Raw genomic sequence first — 17099 nt, forward strand, 5'->3', positions numbered from 1 at the left:
AGAGTAAATGGAGATGAAAAAGTTAAGTTCTTCATTCTGCTGTATTTGTAGGTAGTAGGAACAAATAGTCTTGTGGTGATGCTGTTGTATGAGTAGCAGCATTATGCTGAAGATCAAAATTGCAGTGGTGGTGACAATCAGTGTTAAATCTCGATCAACTGAGGTGACTCAAGCCTGTCTTGGAGAGTGAGTACAAAGGAATTTTTTTAATTCTTAAGAAGTAGTTTCTCTTTTCATAGGTAAGGAGCTAAAATTTCAGAGGAAGTACAAAAAATTACTGTTGTTAATGCTTAACATGACAGGTTTTCAGCCTTCTTGGTCTCATATTGGTTATTTTAATAATAATTTAAGCTTTTTGTGTACCTGCTCACTGGTGGAGCATGGGAAACAGAAAAGTCTTTGATACAGAGTAAGCACTCCATAGCAACAACGAAAACATCAGTGTGTTATCAACATTATTCTCACACTTACCATGAAACACAGCACTGTAACAGCTACTAAGAAGAAAATTAAGCCAGGATAGTAATCGTATCTTGGCAATTTGTCAGCAAGGATATTGAAGAAGGGTGATGTCAAATGCTTCACTGAAATCAAGGTAGATGACATCCACAGCTCTCCTGCCATCCATGGGGCAGGTTGCTTCATCAGAAAACATAAAGAGATTGGTCAAGCATGATTTATACTTAGTAAATCCAGATTGGCATTATCAGCTGCCATCTTGTTCTTTATGTACCTGGAAATAGCTGTCATAAAGATCTGTTCATGATTTTCTCAGGTACTGAAGAGAGGCTGACTGCACTGGGGGTTTCCCAGATCTGTCTTCCTGGATTTTGCAGATGAGTGTGGCATTCTTTTCCTGGCATCAGTGGCCTTCCCCCAATCTCCGTGACCTGTGAAAAATAATAGAGCTTGACACTGTAGTTACAGCAGCCAGTTCTAATAAGACACCTGGAGGCATCCTCTCAGATTCCTTGGACACCTGTATGCCCAGTTTGCATGGATGATTCCTAACTCGACCCTCCTTACAGCTGTTGGTTGCTTGCTTTGTTACTGCTTTGTGTCAACCCCATTCAATAGCAGACATTTATTGTTTGCAAATCTTCTTGTTGTTAATATACTTGTTAGTCTTGACATCTCTTGCCAATTTGAGCTGCTAAAGGTTTCCTAATTCTCTGCATCTCCAAGGAATATCTCTATATTTGTGAGTGTGCCCCCTTTCCTTATCTCTATTTAATCCAATTTATGGTGAGTCTAGCACCAAAACACTGGATTGTCTCTGAATCAGACACTGCATCCTCCAGTAGTTTTTGGTGAATGAAGTTGTTGTTACTTGTTCAAAATCTGTTTGGTGACTTACTGTATTTTGAAAAAAGCATGTACACTCAGTCCTCTTTTTGTGTTTAATAAGGCTGGTTTGACAGTGGAGATGCTTGCTACAGAAGTCCCAGCAGAGGAGTACTAATGGTTTTTCTGCTCCCTGTAAAACACTTCAGTTGTTTGGTTGCCTTATTTCATTTAAGCCTTGATACATTTCAGACTTTGGATCCTTCCTTTAGAAGAAGCTTCCCTGGGAAATGGGATTGGAGGAAGGAAACAAGACCTAGAGCTTGGAAGTGGTGACAGGGCACCAAGGGGCTGGGTAGCCAAAAGTATCTGAAGTCTGAACGGAGTTGTCAGGCCCTGCTTCCGTACACCTGAGGAAAGCCAGGAAAGGAACTCTCTTCCTTTCAGTTACCAGAGGCTACACCTGGTTTAAGAGAAAGCTTTCCCTGATGATAGAGTTCCTATTCAGGTTGACTAGTTTTTTATGTTTTCTTTTGAGCACTGCAAAACCTCATAAATTTTATTTCAAAAGCCTGTCTACTGAAGGAATGTGAATTCATGTGGACAGAGATGAATCTATGCCAAGTGCATTCCAGGTGGGAAAGCTATATGGAGTGTCTGTTGTTTCAGGCTGTACAGCAATAAAGAGTTCAAGTCTTCACAAAAAGACTGAATAGTTCTGCTCCTTTTTAGATGCCTGTGCACTGTAGTGTTTTGAATTTGCTTTTTTACTGTGACAGTTTAAAACTACTGATAATTTTCTGCCTCGCAGAAAAGAATTAGTTTTACTGTTGCCACTGTAGGTTGTCCATAATTCCTTTTGTTTAGTGTGTTTAAAGTAAAACATGTCTGTGATTGAGAAACACCCTGGATCCTCCCTGGGCCTGAGAGATATTTTCATTTAGCTTTACTTTTTTTGTGTTCTATGATTCTGGGATTAATTCACTTGCATTATAACAAGAAACCATGAGAGCATGACAGACACTTGCACTGGGTGAGTCCTGTCATAAGCACCATCAGCCCCAGTGAATGGTGTTTCATTCCATGTGGGCACCTAATCAGAAGTAACACCAGTGTTTCAGGCTTGAATTCTTAAATTCACATGCTTATGTTGCACTTTTGGTTGATATCCCTGGTTTGGAAAATTACAGTATATTTTATCTGTCATGATCTACAGAGATCACTACAATGTAAGCTTGTGGTATCTAAGCAGAATCTACCAACTGCTTGTGGCTTGGAGTGGTGGAGTGCTTTTCTGGACAGAAAGTTTTCTGTCATTGAAGCCCATGTCTTACTGGCCTTGGTGCTGATTCTGGGGTTTTTTCAGAGTCTTTAATACATGTTTGTAAAAGGAAGAGAAGAAGCTCTTTCAGCTTTATACTGATTTCCAGGGACACAACGGCAGACTGTGCTTGGTGAGTCTGATCCAGATGGTCATTCACATTTGGAAGCTGTCACAGAATAACAGTATTCTGGAGAAAAGTGGCAGTGGAAAGAATTTTCTGTTCCTTTTGGCCTTGTACCTCCTTTAGTCCTTTTTCTCTGGACTAAAGTGGGTAGAGCTGTTATTTACACTATGGTTGGGAAAAAAAGACCAAAGGTTTTCTATACATGAGACAGTGTGTAGAAAGATCCTGAGCCGTTCATATGGCATTTTGTAATACTATAATGCCTTATCCTGGCAGACATAAAGAAAGGGCAAAAGGGTGAAAGTTTTCTTTTAATCATCAGAACTTTTTAGGTGATAGGGTTACAGAGCAAAGTATTCTTCATCTGTTGGTTTAATGTTTGTCTGCCCTGTAACACTAACCCACATAAAATTGGTGCAGCTCTTTATAAAGTAATTTTAGACCCTCAGCAATGTATACAGATTTTGTAACCTTGGATAAAAGCACCTGAGTCGTGGTTTCAGTTTTACCCTTTTAGGCATGTAGAAAGTGCCCCAGCATATTTCAAGGATTTTGAACTAGAAACTTCTTAGATATGGGTTATGGTTTCAAAGCTCAATTGATAGACCCGATGTCAAGGGAATTACATCAAGGAAATGGTTCTCTGTTTCTTTAGATACTTAGTATTGATTAAAGCTTTGTGTTTGCTTAAAGGATCCATGGACTCTTTGTGGGGTTAATTATGTTGGTATACTGCCCTGGCAGTTTAGGAGAGAGAGCACTCTGCCTGACTCCATCCTCTGTTTTTATGTCTGTGCTGAAGAGTTTATCCATCAGATATTGAGTTTATGAAGTTGTTCATCTTGCAGTGATAGTACTTCCCCAAGCTTTAGCACTAAGTTAAATTGCTCATCCATGTGAGATGCTTAGCAGTGTGTGATAGTAACTCATTTAGGTAACAAAAAAAGGGAGAAAGGCTGAATTAAGAGTCTACCTAGTGTGGCTTGGTTTTTTTTTTTCTTTTTTTTCTTGGAATGGATTGGTGATGAATCTTGAAAAATGATGAGTGGTAGGAAAATCCCTGTATTGTGCCAGTTCACCATCATGTTTCCCATATTTTACAGTAATCATCCAAGTTATTCAGAAAGTTAGGGCCCCACAAGATAATATAAATAGCACTCCATGTATTGTATCACTTGCAAAATGGAAGTCAGGGTACAAGACATGGGAGAAAAGGAGAAAAGGACAAAACGACAAGCTGGTGATGCAGAAGTGATGGTAGGATTAGGGGCCATTACATGGTGCTATTTTGCATGGATTAGTGAGGGGTATATATATGTAAATTATTGAGCAGTATAATCTCCTCCTATTATAATCAGCTACCAGAAAGCAAAGTTGTCATAGTGTTGTATCAGTTTGTGGTTTTCTTCAGTTAGTTTGATAAAGTTGAGATTTAAGGGAAAGCATGAAACTGGATGAAATACAGACATATTTTTGCAAAGACCTCTGAATATATGTTAAAGCTTGGAAAAGAGGCAAGGGTCTGTGAAAAATCTAAGGAAAAAGAGAACAAGGAGAGACAGTATCCAGTATAAGAAGTGAGATGTATGACACTCTAGTTTATACAGAAAGATATTATCCAATGGAAGGACAGCAAATCTGGAAAAGACAAACATTGTTTAGGAAGGTCCTTGCCATAATAAAATTAGAGGAACTACTCTAATTAGAGTAACTAATTGGAAAGTGGAGGAACAGATTAAATATCTGAAATTAAAACAAAGACATATTGTTGCCTAGTGTAAGAAACACAAATCTCTGAAAGGAGACTGAAGTTTCTCCCTTCATGATAGCTTTACTCCCCATACCACTTGAGTTCAGAAAACAATAGGGAATACTTCACAATGGTTAGGAATTTTCTCTATCTTACTTTTGCATAAGTGATAGGCTTGTTTCAAAGGATGACAGCCTGTTAATACTGTGCAATTATTAAAATAAAAAAGGTGACAGTGGCTCTGAAACATGGGGTCTGGATCTTAATGATGTGTAAAGCTTTTATAAGGTGCTCTGCCAAACAGTTTGTGTTATTTCTTTTGGTTTGCAAGGAAAGGTGGTTTGCAATGCCAAGGGGGGGCTTTGTAGTTAAGAATTTTATATCTGAGCAAAGGACTTAAAATAAATGATTTTTCATAAGCAAGATGACAGTCAGTCTACATAAAATTGCAAAGATTTTATACTCATAGCATGCTTCAGAAACGTACTGAATTCTTCATATATACAGCCTTACATTTCAGATTTTCTGGTGTATACCTTAGCTTAAAACAAATACACTTTTGTTTATTATTTTATTTATTTATATGTCTGTATGGTTTTGAATTCTAATGATTGGCTAAAAGTTTCTTTCCGGTTCTGTTTCAGATGCATCCACTTGGACTGTGTAATAGCAATGATGAAGAAGACCTGTATGAATATGGCTGGGTAGGAGTGGTGAAATTGGAACAGCCAGAGTTGGAGCCCAAGCCATGCCTCACTGTCTTAGGAAAGGTAAGGGGATACTTTGGGGCTGCATGTAAATTTTTCTTGGAAGGATTAGTTCTTTCTGAGAAAAATCAGCAAGAAATAAACTGAGGGGAAACTCCCCTTACTCCACAAAATGTTTTGACTATTTTTACTCTAGGTACTTCAGGGAAAGATGCTGTCATAACTCAGTTGATAGAGGTGGTGATGGGCAGCTGAGCATTCCCTTTTTGAGCTCTGTAGGAACCTAACAAAGATGAAAGCAAAAATGGCTGTTTAGCAGAAGCAGTATTGGAGTAGAAAGGGTGAACTGCAACTGTGATTCTTACTTGGTCAAAGCAGTCAAAATTAAAGCATCTTACTGGTTTTCCTTAAGCACAATTTTCTGAGAATACATTCATTAATTTCCTCTTTTTGGGGAAAGAGAAGCTTTCAAACTTAGAAAGATTTATTCACTTTCATCGCAGGATAGACACCTCTAGTAACAAGTGAATCTTATTGTACTGGTCAAAAAAATAAAAATTTTCATCATCCTGGAATCTTTCAATGTATTGGGGCCTCTGGAATCTTAAATTAATTGCAAAACGTTTCTCTTTGTTTTATGGGGTGAAGTCACTAAGATGCCTTTACTGCTCGCAGATATGTTAAAAAAGAAAGCAGAAAGGTGACCTTTTTTTTGTTCATGCCTTAGAATTTGTGAGTATTGAGGTTATTATATGCTGGCATTTAAAGTCTAGAGGGTTTGAAAGTGTGTGAAAGAGCATAGGCCACAAGTTCTACCAGTAACTGAGTAGTTGAAAAGTACTGCATAACAGGGGCTCATTCTAAAACCCAGCTGCCCAAATTTGGTAGGATTGTGTTGGTGACTTCAGGTTAGCAGTGTATCAAGCAGAAAATAAAATTGCAGGTTGGCTTTTTTTTTTTTTTTAAACTTGGCTCTGTAAATTTATAAACAAAACTTCTAAAAATTTCACCTTTCCAAGGAAATGGAAGGCCATCTGTTTGTCTAAAAGTTGCTGCAGGTTTAACTCGTGGTACATGGTGAAAAATATCTCTTTAAGAAGTGACTTCCCTTTCTGTTGAATTTCAGCATAATGCAGCTTTTTTATTTTAACTTGGAAAACTGTTTTTGTTTCACAGAAATTCTAGCTGTTGCTCCTTTGTTCTTAGATAAAATCTGAGGATGAGGTCTTGTAAGGATGGCAATTAGAGAAGATTCAGTCCTGAAAGATGCATTATGATCCATAAGTAAACTCCAGGAGTAAGTTTAATCTTGAGGCAAGCCATTTCAGGAAGGAGTCTGTTCAGTCCCATCTGTCAGGCTCTTGAAAATTGTGTGAGGAAATAGATGTGCAAAATGGATAAAGAAAGTTGAACCATGGGTACCCTGCACAAAAAAATAAAAGTTAAAAATATATACCTAGCCCACTGCTATGTGCCCAAATCCCACCATGTCCTCTATACTCCCCAAGTCCCCAAAGCCACCCCCATCTCCAGAATAAGTGCAGCTCAGTATCTGCTGATGTTAGCTTCCTAAAGCTTGGCCTACCGAACAGCAGACTCTGGCTTTGCTTCAGGAGCTCTGTAAGCATCTACTTTGATGCATGATGGTGGTGATGTGACATAGGGTGTGGCCAGAGAATTTGGGCATGGAGTTCCAAATGTGTCAGTTTATGTGTAGCAATTTCTAAAGGTGAAAAAAGCCTGGCCAGGGTTCTAGTCAATAGCGCACTGCATTTCATTGTTCTGAATTTTCTGTATTTATTCTTCTCTTCCTGAAATATTTCTTCCCTATTTCATGCTCTCTGCTGTAGTTTCTCCTCTTCATCTTTTGCTAGCAACCCTTCTTCTCAGTTCTCACTCTGCTCATGTCCTGATTTAGAAGGACTTCTCAGAATTCTTGGAATATTGTTGAGTGCAGATAGCAGCAGATAGCAGCAGGAGCATCAGCCCTGAGCTTCTTTCAGGTCTCTCTCAGTTAAGTCAGCCTGGTTATCTTACCAGTGAGAATATTGTCTGGGTCTCTGAAAAGTTCAGTTTCCATGCAATTTGTTACGCGCATTCCTATGTGAGGATTCAGTGTGGCCTGTAAACTATTTTGCTTGGGTAAATATCAAACCTGCTGCATGTGTGTATGCGTCTTCTTCTGGTTATTTTTAGAATTTGGCAACTGACTTGAAAGAAAATGTGAAAGGGAAACGAATGGAAGAGAGAGAGGAAAGGAAAGGAGGGAGGAAGAGAGAAGAGGAAAAATAGAAGGAGAAGGAAAAAGACAAGGAAAGGAGTAGGGGAAGGAAAAGAAAGTGAAATGGGGGAGGCCTGGTCTTGAACAGGGAAAGGAAATTTTTTCCATATAGAAAAGGAGGAAGAAATCAAGGAGTGAAAACCTACAGTTTGTTCCTCATTAAGTTTGATTTAACCTGCCCCCAAGGTGGGGAATTATAGAGGGAATATTGTTGAAAGTTTGGAATCTGGTGAAGCAGAATGTAGACTAGTTAAAAGCTGTAAAGGTAAATTGCATGACGCATGAATCTGGTAAAAGGTTTTGTATGGTTTTATTCTTGTTGTTGGTTTTGGTTGTCAAGGTCTTTTTTGATTTAGGGGTGGTGTTTTTGTTTGTTTGTATTTTTGTTTGTATTTTTCATTGGTTTTGTTTTTTAATTTTGTTTTTAGTAAAACTCTAGCCTGTGTTTTTGGAAGTTCTAGTTGTTTATCCATGGGTAGCTATGAAGATTTTAATGTGTCCATTTTCATATTGATTTTGTAATTTTCATATTGATTTGCAATTCATATTGATTTTGTAATTGCTCATCCTTCTTAGTCATTGCTTGTCCTTCTTTATATGATGTAATGGAAATGAAAGTGTTTAAAAAAATGTCTCTGCTGTAAAGAGTTCCCGTGAAAACTGGGCCTTGGTTGAGGCAAGGAGTGTGTGTGGCAGCTGTGTTTTACCATTACCTTTGATCACAGTGCAGCCCTGTTTGAGGCCATGCTGCATGCAGGCAAAGCAAAGGCCTGGGTTTTACTGATCTTATGAGCTTCTGAATAGGGCTAGAAGGGGAATGACAGAGGAAGAAGAAAGCTTTTGGAAATGAAAAGGAAACCCCGTGAACCCGACCAGCATTATTGGCTGGATTTGCCTACCAGGGAGCCGCTCAGTTTCTGCCAGGCTGATTTTGCTTCAGCTTCTCTCCCCCACACCCCCGACCCCACCTCCCCCTCTCTCCTTCTTTCAGACTTTTTTTTGTTTTTGAGGCATGGCTGTAGTAACTTGGTTCTCAGGCTGGGAACCCACTGAGCTGTTGCCATGGTCACTGGGAAGCTCTTCGTGCCATGTGCTTCAAAGGGAACCTTTCCCCTCCTGGAATTCCTGCCTTCTCTCTACACACAGCACAATGAGACTCCTTCACCGCTCCAGCAGTGGCACTGTGCTGGAGGAAGGGAAAAGCAGGGCTGCCTGCAATACTGATTGCCTGCCTGCATCCTGGCAGGGCTGGCAAGTTGAAGCCGGGTGTTCTTTGATGTCCCTTCCAGCCCAGACTGCTCTGGGATTCTGGGATCCACTGTACTTTGATGGCACTGAAACTGCGTGCGTCCTGTACTCTGCAATATGCAGACTCCTGTTCTTCCCCCACCCCAGTCATTTTCAAAGCAAAGTCAAGACTGAAGTACAATTCAGCAATACCACTGCTTTTTATTTCAGTACAGGATAGTGAGAAAATACTGAAGATTTGTTTAAAAGTAGCACTTCTTCCCTTTCTGCAGCATTGAAAGTCCACAAGAAAGGATTTTGTTCCTCTTTCTCTTGCAGGGACTGCTCTTCTTCTGTATTAATAGGATACATGTATTTGAGGATGTGCATCTGAGTATAACCTAACAAAGACAGGATGTCCCTGCTACTACAGCTTCCTGTTTTCTTCAGATGAAAGAAATCTGTAGTAAGAGGAAATTCCTAGCAGTTCTTCTAATATCCATTAACTTCTTTTCTAAGAGCTTATTTACAAAAATTCACACAAATACTAACTAGAAGAATCTCTTGTTTTGCCATGTCATCATTATTATTATACTAGTTAGGCTGGGGCCAAAATCATCATAACTTGAAAATTCACTTAACAGTTGAACTGTGATTCCTAACCTTTTGTCTAACAATTCAGTTTAAGTATAAAAATTCTTACAAGGTAATCAAATGAGAATTTATGGGGCTACGTTGGTAGTTTAGTTCCTGAATAAAGAGAGATCTGTTCTAAGACTTGAGGAACAAGAAGGCCTGTGAGGAGTCCATTTTAATATTTTTATTTCAGAGTTGCTAAAACTAATAAAAAAAGGCAAATTAAACAAAAGCAACTTACACTTTTATATTAGTAGCCTATGTTAAGCAATCAGTTATATGTTCAAATTGGTTGCTGACCAATATAGGAGTATAAGTATACTTATTGTTTCTTTATAACATTAATAGCTTTACACACAGTTTGGATAATTTCCTGTAGAAATGGATTCAGTTCAGTTGTAGAAATGCATATTGAATTTAGGCAAACACTCTTCCATGCTAAACTTGTTCAGAAATTAGGACTGAACTATGCCATAGATTAAGATCTAAAATTAATGAGAGACATGCCTAAAACCTTTGGTCAATGTTTCCAAAACTTTGCTTGTTCAGATACTTTCAGCTGGAAGTGACAGCTGCAGTAAGGCATCCTGTGATGAGTCTTGTGCTACATGCAGTAGGAAATATTGTCACTTCAAGAAAACTTCCTATATCCATTGAAGTAGTTGACATTCTACTTATGGTATCTATTCCACAATTTGGGGACCTTTTCTACCTTCTGTTTGTTAGCCTGTGTTTCTTCTTTGCAAGCAGCATCCAGAAAGCATTTGTAATTATTTTTGAGGCAATAGTCTCAAAAATTAGTGGCAAAATTTAATCAGTCTGGATGAAAAGTAATAGGGTGAGTGATTTTTAAGCTGGTTGGTTTGTTTGTTTCACTGTGTGGCTACCTGAAGGTTTGTGCTGACAGTGTTGTGTCCAGTGGAGGTAGGAACAAGTAAGAGGAGGTAGGGTCTACTTTTTGTGATAGCAGTGTGAGCATAAATATATGTCAGAGTACAGACTGAGAAAAGTTTTCTGGCAGTATAAGCTTAATACTGGTTGTTTTGAACTCCCAGACATTCTGTCTTCAGAAGGAAGTTGTTATGAAGTAGAAAAAAGCTTATTGAATGAGACTAGACTCCTTTGGCTGTAGGTCAGCTGATCCATCTATATTGAAATGTCAAACATGCCAGAACTCTGAACAAAACAAAAACTATTGTTTTTATCAACCCCATTGTTTTGTAATGAAAAATGAAATATGAGTTCTAATGGGGAAAAAATAGCATCCTGGCTAATGTTAAGGATTCAAACCTTCTGAATCAGTCATGTTCTTTAAGTGTCTTCATTAATTTTGCATTAAAATTTTTATTTCCAAGATTTGTTGTCTTAGCACTACCTAAAATTAGGGTTTACTGTGAAAAAACATAGTATATATAATTGTAATCCCTGCCATGTTTGTGTTTGTCTTTACTCTATTTGTTCTAAAGAATATATTGGGGAAGAGAAAATTATAATTTTCTCAAAGCACCAAAGAACATCATAAGTACTTACTGTTATATTATAATGGTAATTTCTTGTTATTCACCACTTAAGCATCATTTATAATATCACGGACACCTGAAATGTTAACATCCATTTTAAAGAACCGTAGAACATATTTTAAAATTATATCTGTTAATGTAATGCTGTTATTTGTGCTAATACTTATGATGTAGTTTATGTTTTGACTTTAATTTTTCTTACTTCTCCAGTGCTAGCAGTGTGATCAGACCTCTGCACCATATAGACACAGTGATTTCTAGAGTTCTAACAAAACTTTAGCATAGATGAGATCAGAAGAGGGGATAATACCTGTTTTTTCTGGAAGAAGATGGTTTTTCATAATGACACACAGAAAAAGACAACAAGAAGAAAAAAAATCACATAGAACAAGATGCTTTTGCCAAAAGCTCAGTGTATTTCTGCTTCCCTTCTTGTCTCTTCACTCCCCACAGACCATACTCTAACAGCAAGCCTGTTTTAACAGATGAAGAAGGGGATTTGAATGGGAAAGAAAAAAGGCAGTAAGGCTGCATCTAAGAATGTTAGAACATGTGGCCACTGCATGAAGCAGCAGTGTCATCATTATAACTGAATTCTTGAGTTTACAAGCATCTTTCTTACGCATTCCCTCTTTAAATCCTCTCATTCCATCAGTACTTTCCACTTTAATTTCTGCAATCCCTTTGAGGAGAGAAGGGAGAGGTTGAACATGGGAAAGAGCTTTACAAGCAAGCCAGTTGAAATGTGCAGAGAGGAAAGGTTTGTGTATGGGTCGTATGGTGAAAGATGCAGAAGGAAAGAAAAGAACTGGATCAAAGCCAAAGAGGAGAGAGCTCAAAAGAAAAGACAAACAAGGGCTGAATCAGGTTATGCAGTTCAGAAGAAGTAGCTCTTGTCAGGTTTTCATTCATGGGTAGTGGTGAGCTCTTTCCATTGGTAACTAGTGCCAGCAATCTGCTACTGTATTATTTTACTAACTCTCTTTCCATGTTCCCTGCACAGTTACGAAAAGCATCAGCTATTCATGAACAAAGGCCCTCTCTCGTGTTTCTCCCCCTGGGCACTCCTTAGATTTGCCATTGTTGGATTGATTACTTTAAATAAATGTCCACTTTTAGAGTTGAGTCCTTAGCAGTCCCCACCATCATCTTCACTCCTTTCTAACCAACTGTGGAACACAGCTGCTTCTCTCTTAAGCTAAAGAAGCAGCTGTTGTTGCACTACATGTGTTACTGGAGTTCAGCTCAGTCAGATCTCCCAGTGAAATTAATGGAAGTCAAGGGCTGAGTAAAGACTAAGGAACAATTATTTAAGGCATGCTGTATTGACTAATAATAATGATAATATGTAAATGCTTCATGTCTCTTAAGTTTCTGACCCTCATTATTCTGTGGTGCCTTGTAAGCCTTTCAAACATTGAGAGTTGTATTTGGTTTACATGCAGAATCTACCTATTTCTCTAACAGGAGAAATACATAGTGACAATCATATTGGAAGAACTGTAGAAATGGAGTTTGAAACAGAAAAGTGAGAGAGCAAGTAAGTGCTGCTGTGTTGGAGTATAGAAATGAACACAAAAGAAGCCTGGCAAACAGAATCAGATAAATGGACCAGAAAATGAAGAAAATAAGGAGCAGATATGGAGGCAGGGAATGGAATTATTTAGGACTTTGCAGATGAGTGACATGCCTAATTTTGGTGCACTAGGAGACAGAAGGCTTTGAAAGAAATTGGAGAACTTCGGAATGTAACCAGAGCTGCATCAGAGGGACTCCAATATTCAGAATAAAAGTTGGGCAGATAGAATCGACAGTGGTAAAAAGCTGGATCCTAAGAAATTGCAGACATAAAGTGGGAATGTTTTGCAATAATTTTCACAAGACTGAAAGGAAGGAAAGAGAAAAAAAATTACACAAATTGTGCTTCATATCCTACCGCTTTGAGATAATTTGCCAGGACATGTTTTTCTGCTCTAAACATTTTATCTTTTTGATGACCAGCTGATATCTAGAGGTGCGGTTTTGGATAACATGATGATTTAACATTTGTACTGAGTTCAAGGAAATGACTCCAAATGAAACAAGTGATCACAGTGTGAACTCAAAATTAGTAGGAAGTGCCTTTTAGTCAGTGTAGGGAGTACTGACCAAGCTACTTGAAATTCTAGCAGGTTAGTTTTGGAACATTAGAGTCAGACATATTTGTGACATGAATTAGGTAATACAGATAAATTATATATTATTAATAGCTGCATTGTTGTGGCCTTAGAACTGTTCAGTAAGGATATGAAACTCTCACAGAAACTATTAAAAATATCAAAAGAATGTATGTATTCTAGTGCATTAATGCCTCAGTTTTTGGCCCATTGGTGTTTTGTTCAATTGGTAAGTCAAGATACATCACAGACCTGTAATTTTTCAAAATGCTCAAATAACTTGGTCCCTTTGGGATAGAAGGAAAGATGGGCCTTAGCCCTGAGGATCCAAATAGTGAGCTTTTAAGTGGGCGTCGGAGGCATTTGCAAAGAGCACAGGATCCATAGACTTCAGGTCCATGAACGGTGTTGAAACTCCCAGAGGGTCGCTTCAGCTGAGTGTAAGGGACTAATGAGCCAGTCTGACTGTTTATGGGCTGTGGTTAACCTCTTGCAAGTTAGGATTTCCTGTCGCCAGCAATGAGCTGTGACCGCCAGCACCACAGTGTTAATGATGAGGTAGGGGCTGATGAATGGCTGGACTCCAGACAGCAGCCTTCACTGGCAAAGAATCAAGTGGCTAGAGGGAGAAAAACATTGAAGTCTACAAGGGAAATAATGCAATCTCCAGAACCTATAATTCCCATGTTTAAAAAAAGAAAGGGATAAAGAAACTGGCGACAAATTCAAAACAAGTGAAGCTTTTATCTCTGCATTCTGAATAGAAGATTGTTCTTCAGCAAAACTGGCTGTAAAAGCCAGGCCAGTTAAAACAATATGCAGGCTGCTTGCCTCCAAGTAACCAGAAATTGTTGGCTCGAAGTAGCCTGTTCTGAGGAGCCAACCTGCTGGGAGACGTTATCCAAGCAACGGCTTGAATGTAATTCCTCCCGCTGTGGAATGGCTCTTTGGCAAATGAAGACCCTAATTAGAGATGGAAGGGTTTCTATTTTGTTTTTCTTTAATCCTTGCCCCGAGGCCTCTGCAATACAGCCATGTCTCTGCTTGCGTGGAGAGAAGTTTCCAGTTTCCCTTTGTAACAAAAATCCTCCACCTTTTTCATTTTTGTTTTCCCCTTCTTTTTATCTTTTTTTCCCTTTTTTTTTTTCCCCCCCCTTTTTTTTTATACAGAGTCAACAAACTAACAACAAGGGCCCACCACAGTCTGGGACCTTGAAACTAAACTAATCCAAAACCAAGGATAGCTGTTTGGAAGAAGGGCCGTATCATCCTGTATTAGGCAGCCATGAACATGGAAAGTTGCTACTTAAACTGGAATACTGGCCCACCATGCAGATTTTTACTATTGAACTTATTACCCAACCTGATTCCAGTAGTAGAGAGGGAGGATCTCACAGAATCAAGGAGTATCCTACTGGATTCCAAGGGAATCCCACATGACTTTTTGTTCATTCAGAAAGGTTGAAGTCTCTTACTAAGGGCTTACATGCTTTTCTGTAGTCTTGGATGCAGATGCTCATTCCTGCCAAAGAGGACAGAAGCTCCAGGGCAAAGGACTACAGCACTTTGATATATATAGAAATGAAAATACCTTTGCTTCTTCTCAACTCACCTTGGTCTATATCTGAGATATGGATTTATTGTTTCATGATCTCAAATAATTGTGTTATCTCTAAAATGTCCTTGTTCACAGTAGATACCTACCTATTGATGGTCAGCTTCCTGAGGGTGAGGCTAAGCAAGAGATATTTCCTATTCAATTGACTGAGGTTAGATGGAATTCTTACTAACAGTTTTTCAGAGTTTTGCCATTTCTCATTCTAAATGCAAGGCAATTCTTATAATTGTTTTCCTTTTTGATGTATATAAATACCAGTTTATAATTGTAAAGTTAGTATTCTATTAGAGCACATGCCTATAGGAGGAACTTCAGTACATTCTTTTTACACAGCTTGGGTACTGTTGGGATGCCTTTTTATAGTGGTCTGCATTAATAGTTTCTTTAATTTACAACTCCTCCAGTGCTTTCTTATATCTCTGTTTTTTATTCTCTCAGCACCACAACATGCTTGCATGTATGTTTACACAATTATCTTAGATCTAGTTTGTTGTTTCTATCCATCTACTTTCAGTACACCCTCAGTGCAAAGGTTAAGAATTATCTGGATTGGCTGCAGTGGTATTTTATAGCATATGATATAGTACATGTTTAGCACATAATGCCCAAAATACCCTCATCTTGTGACCATTATAAGACAACTGTATTTAGAAGTTCTGGGAAAAGCTGAGAAAAGGGTTAACCATCAATTGTGAATGCAGCCACCCAGTTCTTGCTGAGTGTGCTAGGTTCTCTGTGAATATGTAATCTAGTTCAAGACCCCAGTCCCCTCCTTTGATCTCTTCCAGTGTTCACCCTTCTCTCTCTGGCTGTGCCTTGTCATAGCAACAAGGCTGCTGGCCTGCAAAATGGTGATAGCAGAGGTCAGGGGTTTGGGAGTGGAGTCCCATGACTCTGAAATGTGCCTTAAGAGATGTGCAGCTGGCAGGTTTTGCTGTGTTCAGAATTAAATAAATATCTTTTTCTTACTGTTTTTACTCTGTCTAGACTCAGAACTGATAAGTGTTTCTCCCTAACCCCAGAAAATAGAGACACTTCACTTTTCTTTTCTTCATTTTAACCATCTGACAGCCTCTCAGTACTGTGTGGTACGAATCACACTGGTGTGTATATATATTTTTGATGTGATTATGTGTTGCGTGAGGTGATAGATTTTTAAAGCTACAAGTACATAGCTTTTTAAGGTTTGGATTGTTTGTTTTTTTACAGAAAGGTACATTGGTTTTAAATTGTGATTATGCTTTTAAATTTCAAAATGCTGCTTCACACATTCTATACTTCTTAATTGGTAACCGATTCTTGTAATGCCGTGTAATTCAAAATCTAAAGGACATATGTATAAAACATATCTTCAAGGTGCCAGAGAAGTCGAGTATTCCAGTCAGGAATATTTTCAGAATTATTCAGGGGTTTTATGCAGGTGTGATACATAGACATTTGACTGTCTTGTATTCTGCTTTTGTTTTCAGACAGAAATATGAAAGTTCCTTTTTCATTATCTCAGAAAAGGTTTGAAATGGCATCCTGTTTATGCTTGGCTTAACTGAGTTTTTGGAATTACCAGGGAATTGTACATTAACAGGTCTGAAGCATCAGTTGGTTAATTTTTAACTTCTGCTGTTTGCAAAGTAGATGGCTGTCCTTTTCTCCTTCCTCCTCTGCCCTGCAGAATTGGCCTGTGGCCTGGCTTGCTAGCTCCAGTGTTGGTTCAAGGGACAAGGTATTTTTTGTGATTGATTGAGCCTGATAGCAGTGTTGGGGGAGAGAAGAGAGAGGCCTGGATTGTTCAGATGATGTTGTCTGTGTTCTGTGTGGCTCTGAGAGAAACAGGTCTTTTCATTTTCACAGTTGCAAAGAAAAGGTGTATTTGCACAATGGTGTGGGTTTTACGTAAGGTTCTTAATGATGAGCAGGTTTGGATTTTATTGCCTAGCTTCATGTGATGTCATTTCTGCCAGTAAAACAAGACACTGAACCTTTTTGTTGAAAATCTTGTTCCTTGGAGTCACAGAGTTTGCAAGTTGCATGTCACTGAGTGTTGCTTATATGTTACCAGTATGCTATGTGAGAGGCTGACTTCTCTTATTTCAAAGCACCAGAAAACAGCTGATGATAGAATCAGCTATGGAAAACGTTCCACTTAACACTGCTTGCATAATCCCACTCTTTTGTCAGATGAATGACCACTGACTCTGTGATGTAGAGAGATCTGACATAGACTGTTGGATCTGATGGGCTGGGAATATCCAGAAAATACTCCTCAATTTCAATAATTATTAGTTCATAGAGAAACTGAGGGGGGAAAACCCTCAGAAATTGTCAGAGGAAATTCAGGCTGGCTCATTTCTCAGCTAAATAAGGATGTACAAACCAGTTTTATTGACTACTCTGTTCAATAGTCTCTGCACTGATTTAGAGTAATATACTGTATTTTCTGCCCCAAAACCCAAGATATAGTGAAAAAAGGAATGG

At 38.6% G+C, this 17099-nt stretch overlaps 1 protein-coding gene across 2 annotated transcripts in view; it reads left to right on the forward strand.

The window, feature by feature from the left end:
- The window catches only part of ZNRF3 (zinc and ring finger 3), a 66181-nt gene that overhangs the window by 31010 nt on the left and 18072 nt on the right, over positions 1-17099 (forward strand). For both annotated transcript variants that reach the window (XM_058851204.1, XM_058851205.1), the window contains exon 2: positions 5127-5252. In XM_058851204.1, coding sequence (XP_058707187.1) covers positions 5127-5252 — 126 coding nt within the window. The remainder of the gene's footprint in view (positions 1-5126; positions 5253-17099) is intronic.

Source organism: Poecile atricapillus, chromosome 16, assembly GCF_030490865.1.
Source record: "Poecile atricapillus isolate bPoeAtr1 chromosome 16, bPoeAtr1.hap1, whole genome shotgun sequence".
Lineage (NCBI taxonomy): Eukaryota > Metazoa > Chordata > Aves > Passeriformes > Paridae > Poecile > Poecile atricapillus.